General features: G+C 32.2%; 1 protein-coding gene across 1 annotated transcript; it reads right to left on the bottom strand.

The window, feature by feature from the left end:
• Positions 1-790: 790 nt before the first annotated feature.
• Positions 791-4,497, bottom strand: LOC137835406 (protein trichome birefringence-like 39). The gene is made up of 5 exons (XM_068643903.1): positions 3,972-4,497; positions 3,700-3,871; positions 1,798-1,973; positions 1,545-1,703; positions 791-1,339 (listed from the first exon to the last, which is right to left on the bottom strand). Exons 1-5 carry the CDS (start codon positions 4,277-4,279, stop codon positions 1,051-1,053), a joined length of 1,104 nt encoding a protein of 367 aa, XP_068500004.1. The 5' UTR covers positions 4,280-4,497; the 3' UTR covers positions 791-1,050.
• Between the last annotated feature and the right edge of the window lie 13,332 nt (positions 4,498-17,829).

The raw sequence follows: 17,829 nt of genomic DNA, 5'->3' as shown, positions 1-17,829 counted from the left end.
AATAAAGTAGCAATGACAATTGTGGAAACTCCCTACGAATGATGATCATGTCCCACCAAATCCGGGTAACACTCCTAAGAAATCAGCTAACACTGATTTAGTGAAGATATTGATTTATTAAAGATATTCTCCAAATATACCTCCCTATAAATTAGGGAATATCCCTAGAAATCAATCAACGGTTATATTTGATAGATTCGGTCCATCACAACAAAGATTCACAACTAAACACTATAAATAAACTCTCTACAGAGGTGTAAGGTACGCTTTAATCAGTTTTCACTATACACTTATAATAAAGAGTACTTAATTGATCGTCGGAATACCTTTTTCAGGTCAACCCCGATCGAGCACTAACTACTAAAGAAGAAGGGATTTGAAGGAAGGAGGAGGGAGCAACCAACCGACCAATACGTCAGTAATTGTACAACCATTTTCAGGTACTATCTAGACTCACTTTATCTATACAAGTAAAATTTCATAATTGTGTAATAAAAAAACATCAATTTAAAATTATGATATAATGTAATTTTATAATTGTCTCATCTCTTTATCCCATATCTATATTTGAGTAAAATATTGTTTTTTTTAGTTGTAGTTTAAGATTCTTAACGCATATATTGGAAACTCAAGTTTCCTCAAAGATAATTCAGCTTATTTCATCTTAATTTGGAAGCCTAATTTGGTTCTTCTGTTAATTTAATCTGGATAGTGATGCTAAACATTAGTTTGTAGAGGGATCAGATTCTCTTTAAGCTTCAGCAAAAGAGTAATTTCATCAAGTACCAGATTCACAACCATGCATCAGCAAGTTATTCCAAAGGAAACTTGAGTGCAAATGCTTTTCAATATTCGAAAGGGGGGTGTTTGGTACATTAAAGGCACGTTTATGCCAAAACAATATGAAAATTTACAATTTGGAGAATGAAACCCTTTTATTATCCAATTCCAAAGAAGCAGAATGCTAAATTAATATTTCCTACATTAGAAAACAATTGGTTTTCCTCTAACAAACAAAGTTTGCAAGTCGCTAGCTAGGTGCTTCTTCCTTCAGCCAAAGAGAGCAGCATGCAGAAGCACATTCCAAGTATCAGGCAGTCCTGGAAGACACCAATGGCTGCAATCAGTTGCCATAATCCCACTGTACCCTTCAGGATGCGCATCTTTCCTGTACTGTGAGAGTGTAGTCACATCCAGAAAATACACTGGCTTCTTTATCCTACTCAAAACCTTGTTCACTATCACCCAAGCCATTGGTGTCCCTGCAGGGTACTTCAAACCAAAGAATGGTTCTCTCTCACTCATGCAAGATCTTGCTGGTTGGTTCCAATCTTTCCCTCTGCTCACCACATCAAACACCCACCATGCACAATTAATAAAAACCAACACTTTAAGTTCCCATTAACACAATAAAAAACACTAGATGTCAGAAACATCCAAGTCAACAAATATAGGACCATTTTTAAGGTGGTCTTCTCTTTGATCTGTAAAATAAAAACTTGACCTTTACTGAAGCTAATCAGATTGGAGTAGAGAAAACATACTCATAATGCACAGGAGAAATTCCCAGAAAGAAGACTTTGGTCTGGGCTGGATTCACGTTGATGTTAACCCATCTAGCCCAAGTTGTCAAACCTTTGTAGAATAAAATGAAACGGTTCATGTCTTTGTACAGCTTGTTACTCTCTTGAACATAGTCCCACCTGTAATGCAGTAATACAATAAGCAATTATTTCTCAACCCTCATTAAGGGAACTGATCATGATCATGACATAATGATGTGAAAGATGATCCTACGGCTGTGAACTCCCGGTGTGGGTCCACCAATGCCACGTGTTGAAAACCAGCACGTCCATTCCTCTCCAAGCGTCACCGCTCTTGATTGAGTCAATCTTCAGAACCCTTCCAACGCTCTCACGGTCAAGGTCCACCAAGTATGCTGTGCGATACAGAAACAACTCAAGGCCATAGTCCTGACAAAAACCAATAACTACAATTAATTATAAGAACTATACAGTGAATAATTTGTCTATTTTGGTGTCTAATACTAAAGTTTGTTTACTTCCTACGAAACTTCCCTACCAAATTATCAAATCGTGTCTTTTCTTGCCTCTTGTTTCAAAATGTTAAAAGACTAAAAGGACCATGGAATAACAAAAGTTGAAGAAAAACAAAATTCTCTCCTTCTCACAAAGACACTTTTTGTAGCTAGAATTTTTTAAGGAAAAAGTCGTGCAAGCATAGGACTGCGTATGAATCAAGCCACAAGTGTCAAGTGGTCCAATTTGGAAGTGATTAAGAACGAAACTAGATATTATATAATTATATCATCTCAACTTGCAAACATTTCATAATGCATAAATTTCACGTCTTAATAATCTTGCTGTCATATTTTATTAACTGTATAATCTTTACATGCATAGAAAACATACGTATTATTATGACCCACTTCAATTTTTTTTCCCTTTTCTTCAATGAACCCATATGTATGATTATACTCGTAATGGGGTGTAAATAGCTTGATTGAAGCTCATATGTTGGCAAAAATCAAAATGTCAATCATTGCAGATGAGAAAACAGATTGTGGAAAGAAAAATGAGTTTTAGCTGAGTAAAGCTCTGTTCACAATTTAGTTATTACTAATGATGGGTGTTGGGTGCTTCAGAATTCGGAGCCGCGATTGATGACTTGATGTCACTGGAGACAGCAAAGATTTGGAGGGAAAACTAGATGTCCTACATTCATCATTGCTAATTAAGACGTTTGTTTACCAAATTTCTATATAAAGTAAGAAAGTGCTGACAATTTGGAGCACAAACTCAAACAAAGTTTTGATGGTATCTATACAAAGCAACCATACACACACAAAACACACCCACCAAAAACCAATGAATTGGTAACATTAAATGTTACACCTTTTCATATACACTTTTTACTTTAAATTACCATTCTCCTTTCAGAAAGAACAGTAAGAATAAAAGTTACTGTGATTTTAGTTTGTTCTTTAAAATAAAATAAAATAAATCTAATTTAATCATTGAATGTGTAAAACTCTTGCAATTCCATCTTATAGACCCTTTTAATAGTAAAATATAATTTTGAAAACTAATTTAGCACTAAATCAGATATCACTATATTATTAATAAGATTTTGTCAAACAGCTCAGACATTGGTATGAAAATTATGTGCACGTTCAGAAAAAAATGGGTTGAATTGAAAGGGTAACAGGTCGAGTAAAGAATAATTAAGGGAAACATTTATTATCCTTCATGTTAACAATCAAAGGTGTCCCCTGCAAAAGAAGAAAGACGCCACCAATCACGTCTCAAACTTTATTTCGGTGCTTCACAGCAACACTCAAAACAAAACCAAAGTTTTTTATTTCTCGCCGGCTCTCACACCAAATCAACCCCACTCACTCAAATCCAGTTCAAAACTTTGGGAAAATAAATCACATTTTTCAACTTTCTCAGAGAGAAAACGACGCCACTTGCATGGACACAACTCAACACCAAACACAATTCAAAAATTAGCTTAAACTATTATCTTCATTGCTTAAATAATTGTAAGTTTTAGTATGCTATTAATTCTAATGTCACTAATACACTAAAAAATCTTCTACTCAAACTTAAAATGAAGACAATAATAGCATCAATTGAATAGTTGAACTAAACTAAGAATAAGAACTAGAAAACCAACCTCAAATGTGATTTTGGAGAGAGCTTCTTGCTTTGTGAAAGTGGTTCTGGTGTTAGGTACAAAAGAGTGAATCATACAAGCCAGAGAGTTGAACTGGTTTAAGCTCAAGGAGTCACCGACAAACATAATCTTCTTGCCTCTATACTTACTCAGAAAGTCAAATGCGTTGAACCTGTTGGCAGGAACGTTAGTTTTGGCACAAGACAAGACATGAAAATGGAAAAAGGATGAAGCAGAAGATGAACTGAGAAAGTGAAGGTTCGAAGTAGGACCTTGGTAAAGGACAAGAGAAGGGTTGCCATCTATATTTCTGATACTGTGTGTCAGGGCGACCGTACTTTTGGCAGTTGAATTGTGGATCTATGAAGGGACATGTAGAAGGGTCGTAGAGAGGGTATGAAGAGTCATACACCCATTTTCCACGGAACAAGTTGCATCTTCCTGCAAGTTTTCTGCCACTGCTCAAACTGGAAACATTGGCATTGAAGTAGGGGTCAAATTCCTCAGCTTTTGTTTGGAAGAAAATTAACACAACAAAGAGACACAACCACAACAAGAGGGTTGGGAACAAGAAACCCATATTAGTTAGGGGTTTCGTTCCTTACTACTACTTTCCTTTCCCTGTTTTTTGTTGAAGGAAGGAAAAGGACGAGGAGTGCAGAAAAAGTTGTCTCAAACAAAGGCTTATATAATGTTTATTTTTGTGTTGGTTTGGGACTGAGAGAGGGAGATAGATGGGGGTTGAAGAATGTGAAAACATAGCACCTTTTTTTCTCTCCTTTCTTTTTTAGTTTGTATTATTGTATACGTGTTGTTTCATTATTTGTTTATTTAATTCAGCTGGCGGAAACACTGCAATTTTGGATTGATTCTTTAACAGTGTCATGTGGTAGGGTTGGATCTAATCCTCATCCTTGCATTCAGAATTTTTAATTATTATTTACTCAGAAAAATAATGGTCAAATTTTATCAGTAGTTTTCTGTTTCCTAGACTTTTGGAATTTAAATTTCGAATCTTTTATTATAGTTATGACTTATAACTACCACAAAGTAGTTTAAGGGGCATTACATTTCAAATGGCAAGTGCCATTAGTTAATAATATAAGTATTAATTAGGAAAATTATAACTTGATAACCGCACTAAGAAAAATACCAAATTTTTTTTAATTAAAGAATTGTATTTTTCAAATGGTTTTGAATACCACACTATATATATCAGCATTCTATCAGTATTTCTTCATGTGCAATACCAACCTCAGTTATGCTCCCTCAAGCAATCTCTGTTACTACCCATGCTATGGTGCTATTTAATTATCTCAGTGCATCACGTTATCAACTTGGATTTGGGGTTCGGATCATACAGACAGAGTATAACATGGTTGACCAGAAAAAAAAACAGTCTTGTCTTTCATGTGCAGCATGTTCTCTCTTGAAACAAGGTTTTTAATCAAGCCACAGTATAACTCTTTCATACAACTTTATATTACAAAAATAATCTCTTATATCTATAATACAAGTGAGGACAACATAGCATGCATCTCATGCAAAAGATAGGTCTCCTACCAAAGGTGTTAGATGTTGACCATAGACTTAGCAGAGTTTCGAAACTAAGTACATTTTGAATAACAAATGTGGCTATATGAGCTAACACTGTACATGCTAAGTGTCTGTATTCTTGATCTCCTCTGTTTTATAGTTGCCTGTATAGTATTTTCTTGTAAATATAAGCACATCGATAAACATAAGAATTCAGTCACATACAAAATTCACAAGAGAAAACACAAACACAAAATGTTTGGTGGTTGCAACATATGGATTATGATTGGCAATTATTGTTTAGATTGTGATTATATTGCTTTTTGGTGGGATTGGCTTGTGTCTGTAAAAAAATTTAAAATTATAGCTTACGTACAAGCTACTCAAATATTATGGTATGGCTGTGTGGTTGGTTACTTCTCTGAAGTGGTGACAGTAAATGATGTTAAAGTGTTGCAGTAAGAGTTAATTGGTAACAGTAGCTACCTACCATTAACGATGGTTTAAAATAAGTTATTTATATTAACTTCAATAAGCATTTTTCATCAAAATATGAACTATGATTGCCAACTTATTCATGTGTTATTTTGATTGTTATAATAAATTATCCATTGTTTTGACGAGTGAGTGTATATATATGTATTATATGTTATGCTTACAAGTATATAAATAGTGGTTGCAGTACTTATTAATACTGACATGAGTGAAGAACTGCAAAATGATCCAATGATGGGGTGTTTCGTGAAAACTCCACTCTCTGATTATCTTATTGATTAAGAAATGACTGTGAGTCCAATAAAACACAGCAAAAAGAAAGAAAATCATAGCCACATGGTGGAGGTTGCTTTGGCTAATCTCTAAATTGTATTTTAAATGTTTAGTTAAATTCATCATTGGAATAATTTTAAATTAATGGAGTTGGTTGAGTCATTTTTTACCCAATTGATACCTCAAGAATCTGCAAAACAAACCTTAAGGCATGCCAAGGGTCACCTCCATGATATAAAAACTTTCCTTTGCTTTCAATTATTAAAAATTCTAAACCAAGACTACTCATTTGAAACTATAAACCATATCAAATGGTTAGTCAAGCAATATTCTTCTCTTTCAATTTTTTATGCTCATATAATATTCAATATTCAGAGTATCTAATCATATAAGATTATATAAGAAAATATAAACTTTACTTTACAAATAGTTCTAAATTAAATTTAAAATTTATTTTTTAATTGTCACAATATAATTTAATAAATATAGGTTTTTTTACAAAGGGGTAGGGTGAAACCTGTATATAGATTTTATAAAAACAAAACAGAAAACTGATATATGCAAGATACTGGTAAAATAGTATCTCAACACATGTATATGTAAATTTGAAAAATAAATAAAATTAACAGATTTAATGGAAATCAAAACATATAGCATGATATTTATTTTTCTTACTTTATTTTAAAATAAAATATAAAGTAAAACTTAAATAAAAACTGTACAAATTAAAAATAAAGTTTTAAAATATAAAAGCTAAATATCTTTTTATTAACAAAAGATATAAGAAATTATGTTTTGAAAATAAAATAAGAGATGTGTGTGTGATGGTAAGTGTGATTATTAAACACAAAAGAGGTGTAAATGGAAGTTAAATTTTATTATGTGAAGACAAGAAATATGAGAGGTTTGTGAGTGTGTGGAGGAAGAAAATGAATGTGATGCAGAATGAGAAAATAGTGAAAAATGGAAATATGTTATCTGAAGGAATATGAGTTTTAGATGTATGAAATGGTATTAATGAAGGAAGTGTTTGGTCTGCGAAAACATGAGTTGAGTGTAACGAGTTTCTTCTGATTTGTTGTTTCAACTTTGATGAATAATCGCTGTCACGGAAGGCTTTAATCAACACGAGAATTCAGTGAGAACAGTGAAACATGCAGAGCTGGTTGGAGCCTTTTAGCCACCATACGTGTCACAACTTTCCTTCATTCTTCCATCTTCAATCTTCATTCTTCTCAATTCATATCCACATAATCCATTCCAATTTAGATTCAAATTTCAAAACAAAAAAAATACTTTTTCCACTTACAAATTTCTTTCCATAACCAAACTCGCCATTATTCAGTGGAGTATTAATCTAATAAAATCATCTAAACATAAATTGTAGAGTTTATGTTAAGGAGGTTTATTTGATCCATTATGTTAGCCATTAAATGGTTAATAAATATTTAATTTTATATTTCAAATTTCATAAAAAATTTCACATTACTCATAAATATGATTAAAATAAAATATAGAAGTGAAATGTAAAATCTCATTTCATTTTGTTTATAATTAAATTATTTGAACATATAGAGTCTTTATCACCTAAATCAACTTTTTTTTTATTTAAATAAGGATATATGTTGAATAAATCAATAAAAGTTAAAAATTAGTGAAAATTTATCCTTCTTTATCCCTAATTGCAAGAGTTTACTTTAGTGTAATGATATTTAGACTCTGAATTGATTAATAAAAATCACTCTAAATTTAAAACATGGCGTTTTTTTTAAGTTTATCCTATTGGTAATGAAATTTGTAAAAGAATGGTGATAGATTGATTTTAATTATATTTAATTTACTTTTTAATTTAAAATATTATTATAATAGATTGTGAAGTAGATCATATTTAATTTTTTAGTATCAAAATATTCTTTTCCTTTGTAAAATGTGATTGTTTTATCCACTTGCAACTTAGACTTTTGAAGGCATTGTTATGATGACCACCCTTGTCACATTTTGTAGCTTTAGGCCGCCACTACAACATGCATGCACCATTTCTTCTTTTGTAGGTCCTTTTTCTTTAAGGATGTTGTTTTCTTTGGAGCAAAGTAGCATATATACCCTTCAAACCAAATTCCAAAACTTGTTAACGTGCTTATAATAATCCAACCAAATAACTAATTAATTGATGTTTGTTCAATTAATTAAAAACCCAATAGCTTGAAGTTGACAAGGGTATGTGGAATCTCTCTTGCACAAGAAAATGAAGTTTAGTTGGGGTATGTGGGTCATGTGAAGCAAAAGTTTTGGCCCATGTACATGAAATTCCAATACAAGTTGCTTGTGAAATGTGTAATTTAGAGATACTTGCCTTTTTCTCCACATGTTTTTTTGCTTCTCTTTGTTCTCTCCTTTCTTTTTCATGGGTCAATAATGTCAGCCATTATCCTGTGGGAAATAAAATGTGCTTTGAAGAACCTAACTTTGTACTTAAGAAAAGTTATCTGCTTTATGGCATCAACTAATTTTAGAACTAATGGTGGTTTAGATGGTAAAGTAATTCGCACTTAAAGTTAGATTTTTATCAAAAGAGGCATATATTGGTTCATTATAAATAAAAAGCCTTTTTCTTTCTTGAGCTGACTACCACCCAAACATATTCTCATCACTTCAAGCACAACTTTTATTATTTTTCAAAAAAAAACAATTAAAAAAAGAGAGAACATGTTGAGTTATTGACGATAGCATGAGGTAATACACAAAAAGGGAAGAGTTTTTTAATAACTAATACTATATTTTATGAACCTTATGTTTAAGTCATAAGACTTAATTTGTTCGTATAAAATTCAAAGTTAGCCATTGTATTCGACTTTAGTTTTATTGTTTAATATAAGGTACTTTAATTTTCCGTGCTTCACTGTGGGTGTCAACATCCCCAAAATTAAAAATTGGTAAAGTAATTTATTCTTCTGAAAAATAATTAATTCAAAAGAAATACTTCGACCAGTAAATTAAATTACTGAATAAAATGCTATTAAAAAGGAAAGGCGAATTTTTAATCAAATGTAATATTTAAAATTTATGTGATAGAAGAAATATATAAATTAGAAGTTGGGAGCGTCATTAAATCAATATTTCTAACAAGTTTTCCATATAACTAATGGAAAATCTTAACTTTCTAGGTTGGTTATAACTAAAATTGATATAAAATATTATATCTTTTTCAAAAAATTTATTTTTAGTTACTAGAAGATAATTAAGATCTCTTAATATGTTAGATTTTGAGTTGTAATTATTTTTTTAGTTGTAACTGTTTTTATCAATTATAACTGATTTTTTTATAGTTATAATTACTTTATCAATTATCTTTTCATGTGCTATATAAATAAAATATGTATTCAATATTACAAGTGTGAAACAATTATTTAATTAATAAAATATATTTTTTTATTTACTTCTTATTTTCTTTCTTTTTCTAAATAAAATATACAAAATTAATATGGTAAAGCTATTTAAAGTCTATTTCAACGAGATTTTGTTGGACTTATCAAATTATTTATAATATATAGTCTCACACATTACAAAAATATAAATTAATATATATATATATATATATATATATATATAACACGTTGTTCATTAATAGTAGGAATAATATATCTCATTTGCAAGTGTCTCTTGCATTATCTATCATAAGCCACATTTGGTACACAACATAATAATTAGACTCAAAGCTATTTTGGTCTCCTACTAAGCTACAATCAATATTATATGCATTATTAAAGTTGTTAAAAAATATGTTAGTTTGTGAGTTCATGTTGCTTCTACTTTTGTGTTCTTACCATTTATGTTGTAAATTTTGAAAACACTATATTTTTTTTATCAGTAAGAAACAAATAAATAATAGAAATATTTTAAGGATACCTCAACCCTTATACAAACAAGACATCCTAAATTTCTTACAAGCACATCAAATTAGAGTTCAAGACCGACCAAATTATTACAAGCATGACACCCTAGGATTTCTTACACATAAAATAACAACGGACGAAAAACCTATTACAAAACCATCTGCAGAAGCCTACCAACAAACCCCACAACTCATCAAAACCCGCATTCTACATATCAAAACCATGTGCTTCATCCTGTTAATGCTTTTTGATAGATTTCATACAATTTAGTAGCTCAAAACACCAGTCAGAGTACGAAAAGTTTGCAAAGAGAAACTTGAATGTAACCCAAGACCAAACTTTCAATTGCACCGTTTTGAAAATCTCAATATGATCTATCCTACCATTTTTAAAAATCTTCTTATTCCTATGCTTCCACACTTCATCTACAACTTCTATCCACACACAACCGCAAATATGATTGCCAAATTCATTGGTCACTCAATTTAAAATCTATAAAGTGCATGTTTGGCTCCCAATGATTCGTCGAAGCCAAACCCACCCACTCATAGCACTTAGACCACATAAGCCAAGCGACTCTGCAAGAACAAAAAAGGTGGGACGTTGTTTCCTCATCCTCCTCACACAAACAACAAATGTTGCTTCCTATACTTATCCCCCTTCTCTCCAAATTCGCTTTAGTCGATATCTTATCTTCCATAACCCTCCATGCTGTGAAATAAGATGATGGTTGTGCATTTATCCTCCAAAAACTCTCGTACATAGCCACTATATCCCCTTGAGCTTCCTCTTTAAGAATCTTGTATGCAGATTTAACCGTGTACTCAGATGTGTCATTATATTTCAAAACCCACAATCCATGTTATCGTCTTTTAAACTCTTCTCTCCCAAAAGATGTAACAATTGTTGCTCCTGATTCCTTTCCCAATCAAACAAAATCCTTTTGCATCCTGTCTTTCACGACCACTCAAGATTATTTTCTTTTTCCCCTCCCTGCCAAAGCATGGATTTCTTATCATAACAAATACTTAAAAGTCTAAAAAATTTATCCTTCAGAATCACATTGCCTAACCATTTATCCACCCATAACCTTATTTCTCTCCTGTTCCCAACTTCCCACCTGAGTAATAATTAAAATACAATTATATAAGCAACGACTTATTATGATCGGTTTACAAATGTTAATAAGTGTCAAGGTAAATATCTTTATACCAATTATTCATCTTTATATAGCTTGAGTCTCCAAGGATCTATACACATTTGTGTTAGAATGGATGGCTTTAAACTAGAGGGGGTGAATTGTTTAAAGAGGGTTTTCGCAAACTTTTAAAACAAGAATGAAATTATCTCAAGAAACAATTGATAAGAAATTCAGTTTGCCAAAACAGCAATAAAAAACAACAGTACCAGAAAAACAATCGGTTGTTTCACATAAACAATCGGTTGTTTATACCAGCAAACAACAAACAAAACTGAATTTAAAGAGTTAAGGATAGAGAGATTGCACACAGATGTTTATACTGGTTCACTCCAAACCCAGAGCTACATCCAGTCTTCTCAGAAACCCTGAGGAATTCCACTAAGCAATCACACCTTGATCACTTACAACACAACCAAGAAAGTGACTTTGAACACCTCAAGACACACACTCTTCTTGGCCAACACACCAACACTAAGATTGTTGATCTTGATCCCCTCAAGAACACACAACCAATCTCAGCAAACACAGAAACGAAAACTTGTTTCACAGAGTACAAGGATTACACTTGTTATAGAAGATAATCTGAAATCAATACAAGCAGAATCCTATTCCACAAACTTTGATCAATCACACACTTTTAGCAATCTCAGCTCTTTGAAAACCTCAAATACTCTTAGCAAAAACTTGTCAAAGATGTAGTTTGTTATCAAATCTTAACAAACTCTTAAATTGCATTAAAAGATTGGTCAAAGCATTTAATAACTGGAGCGTAAGCAGTTAAATCATTTAAAGCTCAGTCAAAGATAAAACAGTTTTTCTGTTATGGTCCCAAAACAAACAATCGGTTGTTTCCTCGAATCAATCGGTTGTTTTGGTTCTAACAGTTCAACCATTTGAAAAACAATTTTCAATCTTTTCTTAAAACATCTAAGTATAAACAATCGGTTGTTTTGACAAAACAATCGGTTGTTTTAACTTAGTTTGAAAACATTTTACTTTCACAAAGATTGAGAATGCCTATGCTTTAGATTCGATCAAGGGGTGGATTACAACACTCAAACTACCCCAGAACTATACTAAACCAGCACAACAACAACAAACACAACCAAGGCTTCAACATCCTTCAAAGGGTTTGGATTCTTCAAAGCTTGAACATCACTTGGTTCAACAATTTGTCCCTCTGTTCCTAACATAATTCATTCAAAATTCTAAAATAGTGAATTTTCATATGTTAATTATACCTTAGATATTAGTGTAATTTAAATAAGAAAATGAATAATGAATATGTACTTAAATGCAAAACAACAATGTTTAGACATTATTTATTGTTGTTATTTCTAAGGTATTAATATACACCATGTTTGAGGAGAAGTTACTTTATGTACTTTAAATTGGCTTCCAACCCAATAAACTTAAAAGAAGGTTGTAGGTAAAGTTGTGGAATAACAAACAAAAATTCAAAAATTGCATTTGTTATTAGTCTAGCATGTTTAGCTAATCTTTTTCTAATTGGGAAAATTCACACAAATGGTATAATTTAATAATAAAAATTACACAAATAGATAAACACATAAAAAATTATAAAAATTGACATTTCTTAGTCAAAGTTGACAATGGTATATACAACATTACATAAACTGAATAAGAATGGTGTATTTTTTTATTTTATAGATAAATAATTAGGGATGGCAAAGCAGGGCGGGCAGTGTGGGTCGGCCCGCGACTCGTCGAGAGAAACGTTGGGAGAGTTGTCTATTCCAAACCGCTAACCCGCTTAGGCCCACCCTACATAACCAACAGCTCGCACGGGCCAAGTGTGAGGCAGGGCGGACTAGCTCGCATGACTCACATAACTTAAAAATCTATAATTTTTTTTGCACTCTTGTATTTTCTTCATGTAGCCTCATATTTTACATTTTAGAATTTTTACTTACATTTTATTACGCATGTGTCGTGAGAATAATATTGTGAGAACATTTATCTAATGTATCTAAATAAAGAAAAGAATTAAATTTATTCAAAAAAATTATTTAAAACTTTATTTTCATTAGTTTTTCTTTTTAAAAGTATTTCTTATGAGGGCTAGCCCTAGACCTGTGGGTCAACCCTTATGCAGGGCGGGCTAGTAATCTCAACCCGCATATTCTATGCGGGGTGGGCCAAATGCGGAGTAGGCCAACCTGTGTTGCCATCCCTATAAATAATATGAAAAAAGTTAAAACTAAATTTTGTGACAAAAAATAAACTTACCTTAAATCAAGTTTTAATATATTAAAAATATATATGAATTATTTTAAATAAGTTGGATTAAAAATAGGTTGTGCAAGAAATATAAAATATTTAGTACTTTTTAAATATTGTTATAGTTAAAAATATTTTTGTTATTTTAAAAAAATTAAAATTATATTTGTGAAGTAGCGTTTTGGGTTGATATAATTATAAATAAAAGGGGTAGCGTTTAAACAATATTTATAAAATGATAAATAAGTACAATTTATATATGATTAGAAAATAAAAATGAATGAAAAGTTGGCATATATGAGAAGTTGTGTCACATTGTGGTCTTCTTCGTTGTCTTCCTGGTTGTCCTTGTGGTTGTTGTTCAGATGGAACAATAGAAGGGGGCGGAGGTGCAATGTCATCGTCAATGTCTTTTGTTAGAAATATAGGCCTTAAACAAGAGGGGGTGAATTGTTTATGAAATATTTTCGCAAATATTGAAGGTAGATTGAAATACAATGAAGAATCAATCAATTAGAAATTAGTTCAGCCAATTAGAAAATTGTTTTTAATTTGAAAATCAACCGGATGTTTTTGCGAAACAATCAGTTGTTTATATCAATAGTGTTGAAAATCAAAGCAAAAGAGAGTAAGGATAGAGAGATTAAGACATAATATTTATACTAATATTTACACTCTTTACCAAAAGCTACATCCAATCCTCAACAACCACTGAGAATTCACTAAGTAATCAAACATTGATTACAAACAACACACCAAAGTGGTGATCTTGAACCCTTCAAAAACACACACCACCTTTGGCAATACCACACAGTTTTCAAAACAACCTCTGAAACTGCACAACACCAATTCACATAGAATTATAGTGATCAAGAAAGAAAGGAATAGAGTACATGGGTACAATCAAAGATTAAAGCACAGTGAATACATGACAATCTTATTCCACACTTGAGAATGATCCAAAGCTCTTTGAAATCTTGAACAAATGATTTGAATGATTTCTCTTAGTTGATTAACAACCAGTAGCGTAAAACAACTTACTTAAACTCCAATTAGTTGGTCAAAGCATTTAATATAAGAGCCAAAATTAGTTTAAATAATTTAAAACGGATTAAAGCCACTTAACAGAATTTTGTTAAGGTTTTCAGAAAATCAATTGATTGAAAACACGAATCAACCGATTGAATTGGTTTGACAACAAAGTCAAATAAAGTCAAGTTTTTTCAAATCCTTCTCAAAATATACTAAGGGTAAAACAATCGGTTGAATCAACATTTCAATAGGTTGAATTTTCACTTTCTTTAGAAAACACATATTTTTCAAAAGGATTAGAATCAAAAAAACCTTGGATCGTCACAGAGAGTGGATTTAAAAATTCAAATACATCTAGACACACACACAACCAACAGCAAGGATCTTCATCCATTCCACTTGGATTTGGAGACATAAAAGCACCTTGTTCAACATCTTTGACTTCATTGTCCTCACTCTGATTTTTGAACACTTGTGAAGGAATTGTTGGTCGATGATACATCATGGATGACATTGGACTTTAGACAGATGGGGGACATGATAGAGGTTGCAAATGGATTTGATGGACCATCAAGAAATTATTGTTGAGATGGAAATGTTGAGTAGTTAAAAGATGGTTTATGGAATGACATGTGAGGTTGATCCTATATCCAAACAATTAAGTAGAGTGAACACCTGAAAGACGAAAAGATTTTTGTTGAAACGATTCAACTTGAGAAGAAGACCTGACATGATGTTGATAGTGAGGTGGTGTATAGTCTCCAGTGCCATATCATTCTGATTTGAAAATATGTGTTAATTTTGGATGATTCAATGAAGAATAATAAATGATTTTGTAATTGAACTTATATCGTCATTGGACGGTGATTGTATAGGCGAGATGTAGCGGATAGTACGGTTGATGTACCATTGCATGTATGTTGACTTGTCATGCAAATGGCCATTTTCGTTAAACTGATTTCCCTGAATTAAACGATCATTGCACATAGGTATACATGTGGCATGATATTGTGGCCAGTATCAATCAGTTTGTCCTTTTATATCCTCTTTGTGAAGTTGATCAAGGTTCAATGGGTCATAAGAAATACTCTGTCGAAATTCAAACTGACGCATAACCCTATCAACCTGATGAAATTCAACCATTGCAAAACATATGATAGGAACTACCACCCATATAATTAGGGAAACCTCAATAGTGATCAATCACCTAACATAATCCACTCGATATGGAGTCCAGAGAAACTGTAAATAAATGTTCAAAACATTAGTAATATGAAGTTTTCAGTTAAAATGGTATGTAACTTTATATATTGTTTACAACCTGACTAGTTTTAATGCCATCCAACATTGCCCAAATTTGGGGAACAATGGTTCCTCCTGTTTGTGTCCTATGCATCCTTTGAGTCAACCTAACATAAATAAAGGAATATAAAGAAATTTACAACTAAGATAATTTGATTTGAACTTTGCTTTCTTGTCTCGAAAATCAATACAAAAATAGCATACCTCTCAGTGGGAAACCAACGCCTTGTTCAACTTCTTGATTATTCAATGGTTAAAGTTGTGGAGAAATGCATGTTAGGCGTTCCCATGCCCAACACTATAAAAACAGTGATGACTTTTCTACAACAAGTGCATTGTGTTGTCAGAAGTAATAATTTGTCACTAAGGACGGATATCGAACCTACAAGGAACAATTGAATAATTAAGTAAAAGATTCACTAAATAAAAAAATAGAATAGTAAAGTTTGTTGGAGTTTGTTATGATTGCAGTGATTAAAAAGAAAACAAGTCAAAGAGTTTGTTGCTTCAATTGGGAAAATAGGGATTGGGGTTCATCTTTCTCACTCTTTTGTATTTTGATTAGCATGACAATATTGTGTCCTTTGATTGATATTGATGCCATTATAAAAATTATTTATATTGATTCCTCGCATATTATAAAAAATTCTTATCAATAAGATCATATGTTGATAGCAATTAACATTTTAAATCTATTCCTAGCATTCAAATATGTTAATCATTATCTTTGGGTCAGAAACTTAGAAGTACTTTCCATTCAAATCTAAATTTTGAGATCATGGCGAACAAGCATTACTAAAAAAAATGATAATACCAATCATCAATTAAGAACAAAATATTATATTTAGATATTACTTCAATACATAAGAGTTTGACAGATTACTCCCAATCCCAAAAGGTAGAATTAGCCACACATGATGGCTGTTAGAAACAGAGAGAGCAAGAAAAAAAGATTCTGGATGTTTATCCTTGGTGGCTGCCTCCTCTAGCGTTTCTAACACCTCCTATTCTCCCAATTGGATTACAATTCACTCAATGATGTTTCCTCTCAATCTTGTGTGTCTAGGGTTGTGCCTCAAGCCTCCTATTTAACCTAATTGGCTTGGGATAAGTGATTTCTCGCTTGGGCGTTAATAGGCTCGTCTGGGCTAGTTGCACACAAAAAAGGCCCAACGTCACCAGAGGAGTTGGGCATAAACCAACACACCAACTATTCTTCCTTTTGGTCTTCTTATAAGATACAAATATGTTATAAATAATTTGGGTTCTCTTTAGGGGTCCAAATAGCAAAGATAGACTAAAATAAGGTGCATTTAGCATAATAGGAGGTGTAGGTATCATTTTAGTTTGTTTCTAGCCCTGTAGGAAGGGATTCTGACCTAGTTTCTATAAGAACAAGTCTAGGGTGCGGGTTTGACTAAGTCAAACCCTAAGGCTACTCCTTTTTTAGTGTTTCCATTGCTACCTTTCATGCTTGTTCTCCAAGGATCCTTCACCTATAAATAGGAGGTCTCCCTCATTGTATTTTTGATGTTGAATTTTGAGAAGTAAAGAAACTCTGCACATTTTGTGAGAGCTTATAGTGAGGCTTGTTTCCTCTTTACATGGTCTTATCTTGAAGAGTGTGAGGCTCTCCAGTGGTTGCCCTTCCACTTATCTTGGTGGCCTCCACACCCCAAGTGGCGTGATCATCCTCACCATCCCTTCCCTAAGTTTCTTCTTCCATTTTCGTTTCCATTTTCCATTCCATTTATGCTCTTGATTTTCATATGCTTCCTTAAATTGTGTTCTTGAGTTTTGGCTCATTTATTGAGTATGGATCATCATTTGGTTTGGCAATGACCACCATTGATGCTTACCATGTTCCCAATTCATTTCCGTAATTGCATTCCATATTCACCATATCTTGTTTTTCCATCTTTGCCTTTGTGAAGTGAACCTTCACACTTACTTGACCATTTGGTTAAGTTCGTGTCCAGTGGGAATCTTCCTTAGGTCCTCACCATTAATTGCTAAAATCTCAATCCTAAGTAAAGTGTCACATCTAAAAATGGCTAAATCTAAAATCAACTCACATCACCTTCCCTCAAAGATAATTATGACATTTTACCATTTAACTAATTTTATTTACTTCTTTATGACACCTTATGAGATGAA

The sequence above is a fragment of the Phaseolus vulgaris genome, chromosome 5 (assembly GCF_000499845.2).
Source record: "Phaseolus vulgaris cultivar G19833 chromosome 5, P. vulgaris v2.0, whole genome shotgun sequence".
NCBI classification, from domain to species: domain Eukaryota; kingdom Viridiplantae; phylum Streptophyta; class Magnoliopsida; order Fabales; family Fabaceae; genus Phaseolus; species Phaseolus vulgaris.
Note: the sequence above shows the minus strand (reverse complement) of the source record. Positions and strands in the feature narration are given on the sequence as shown.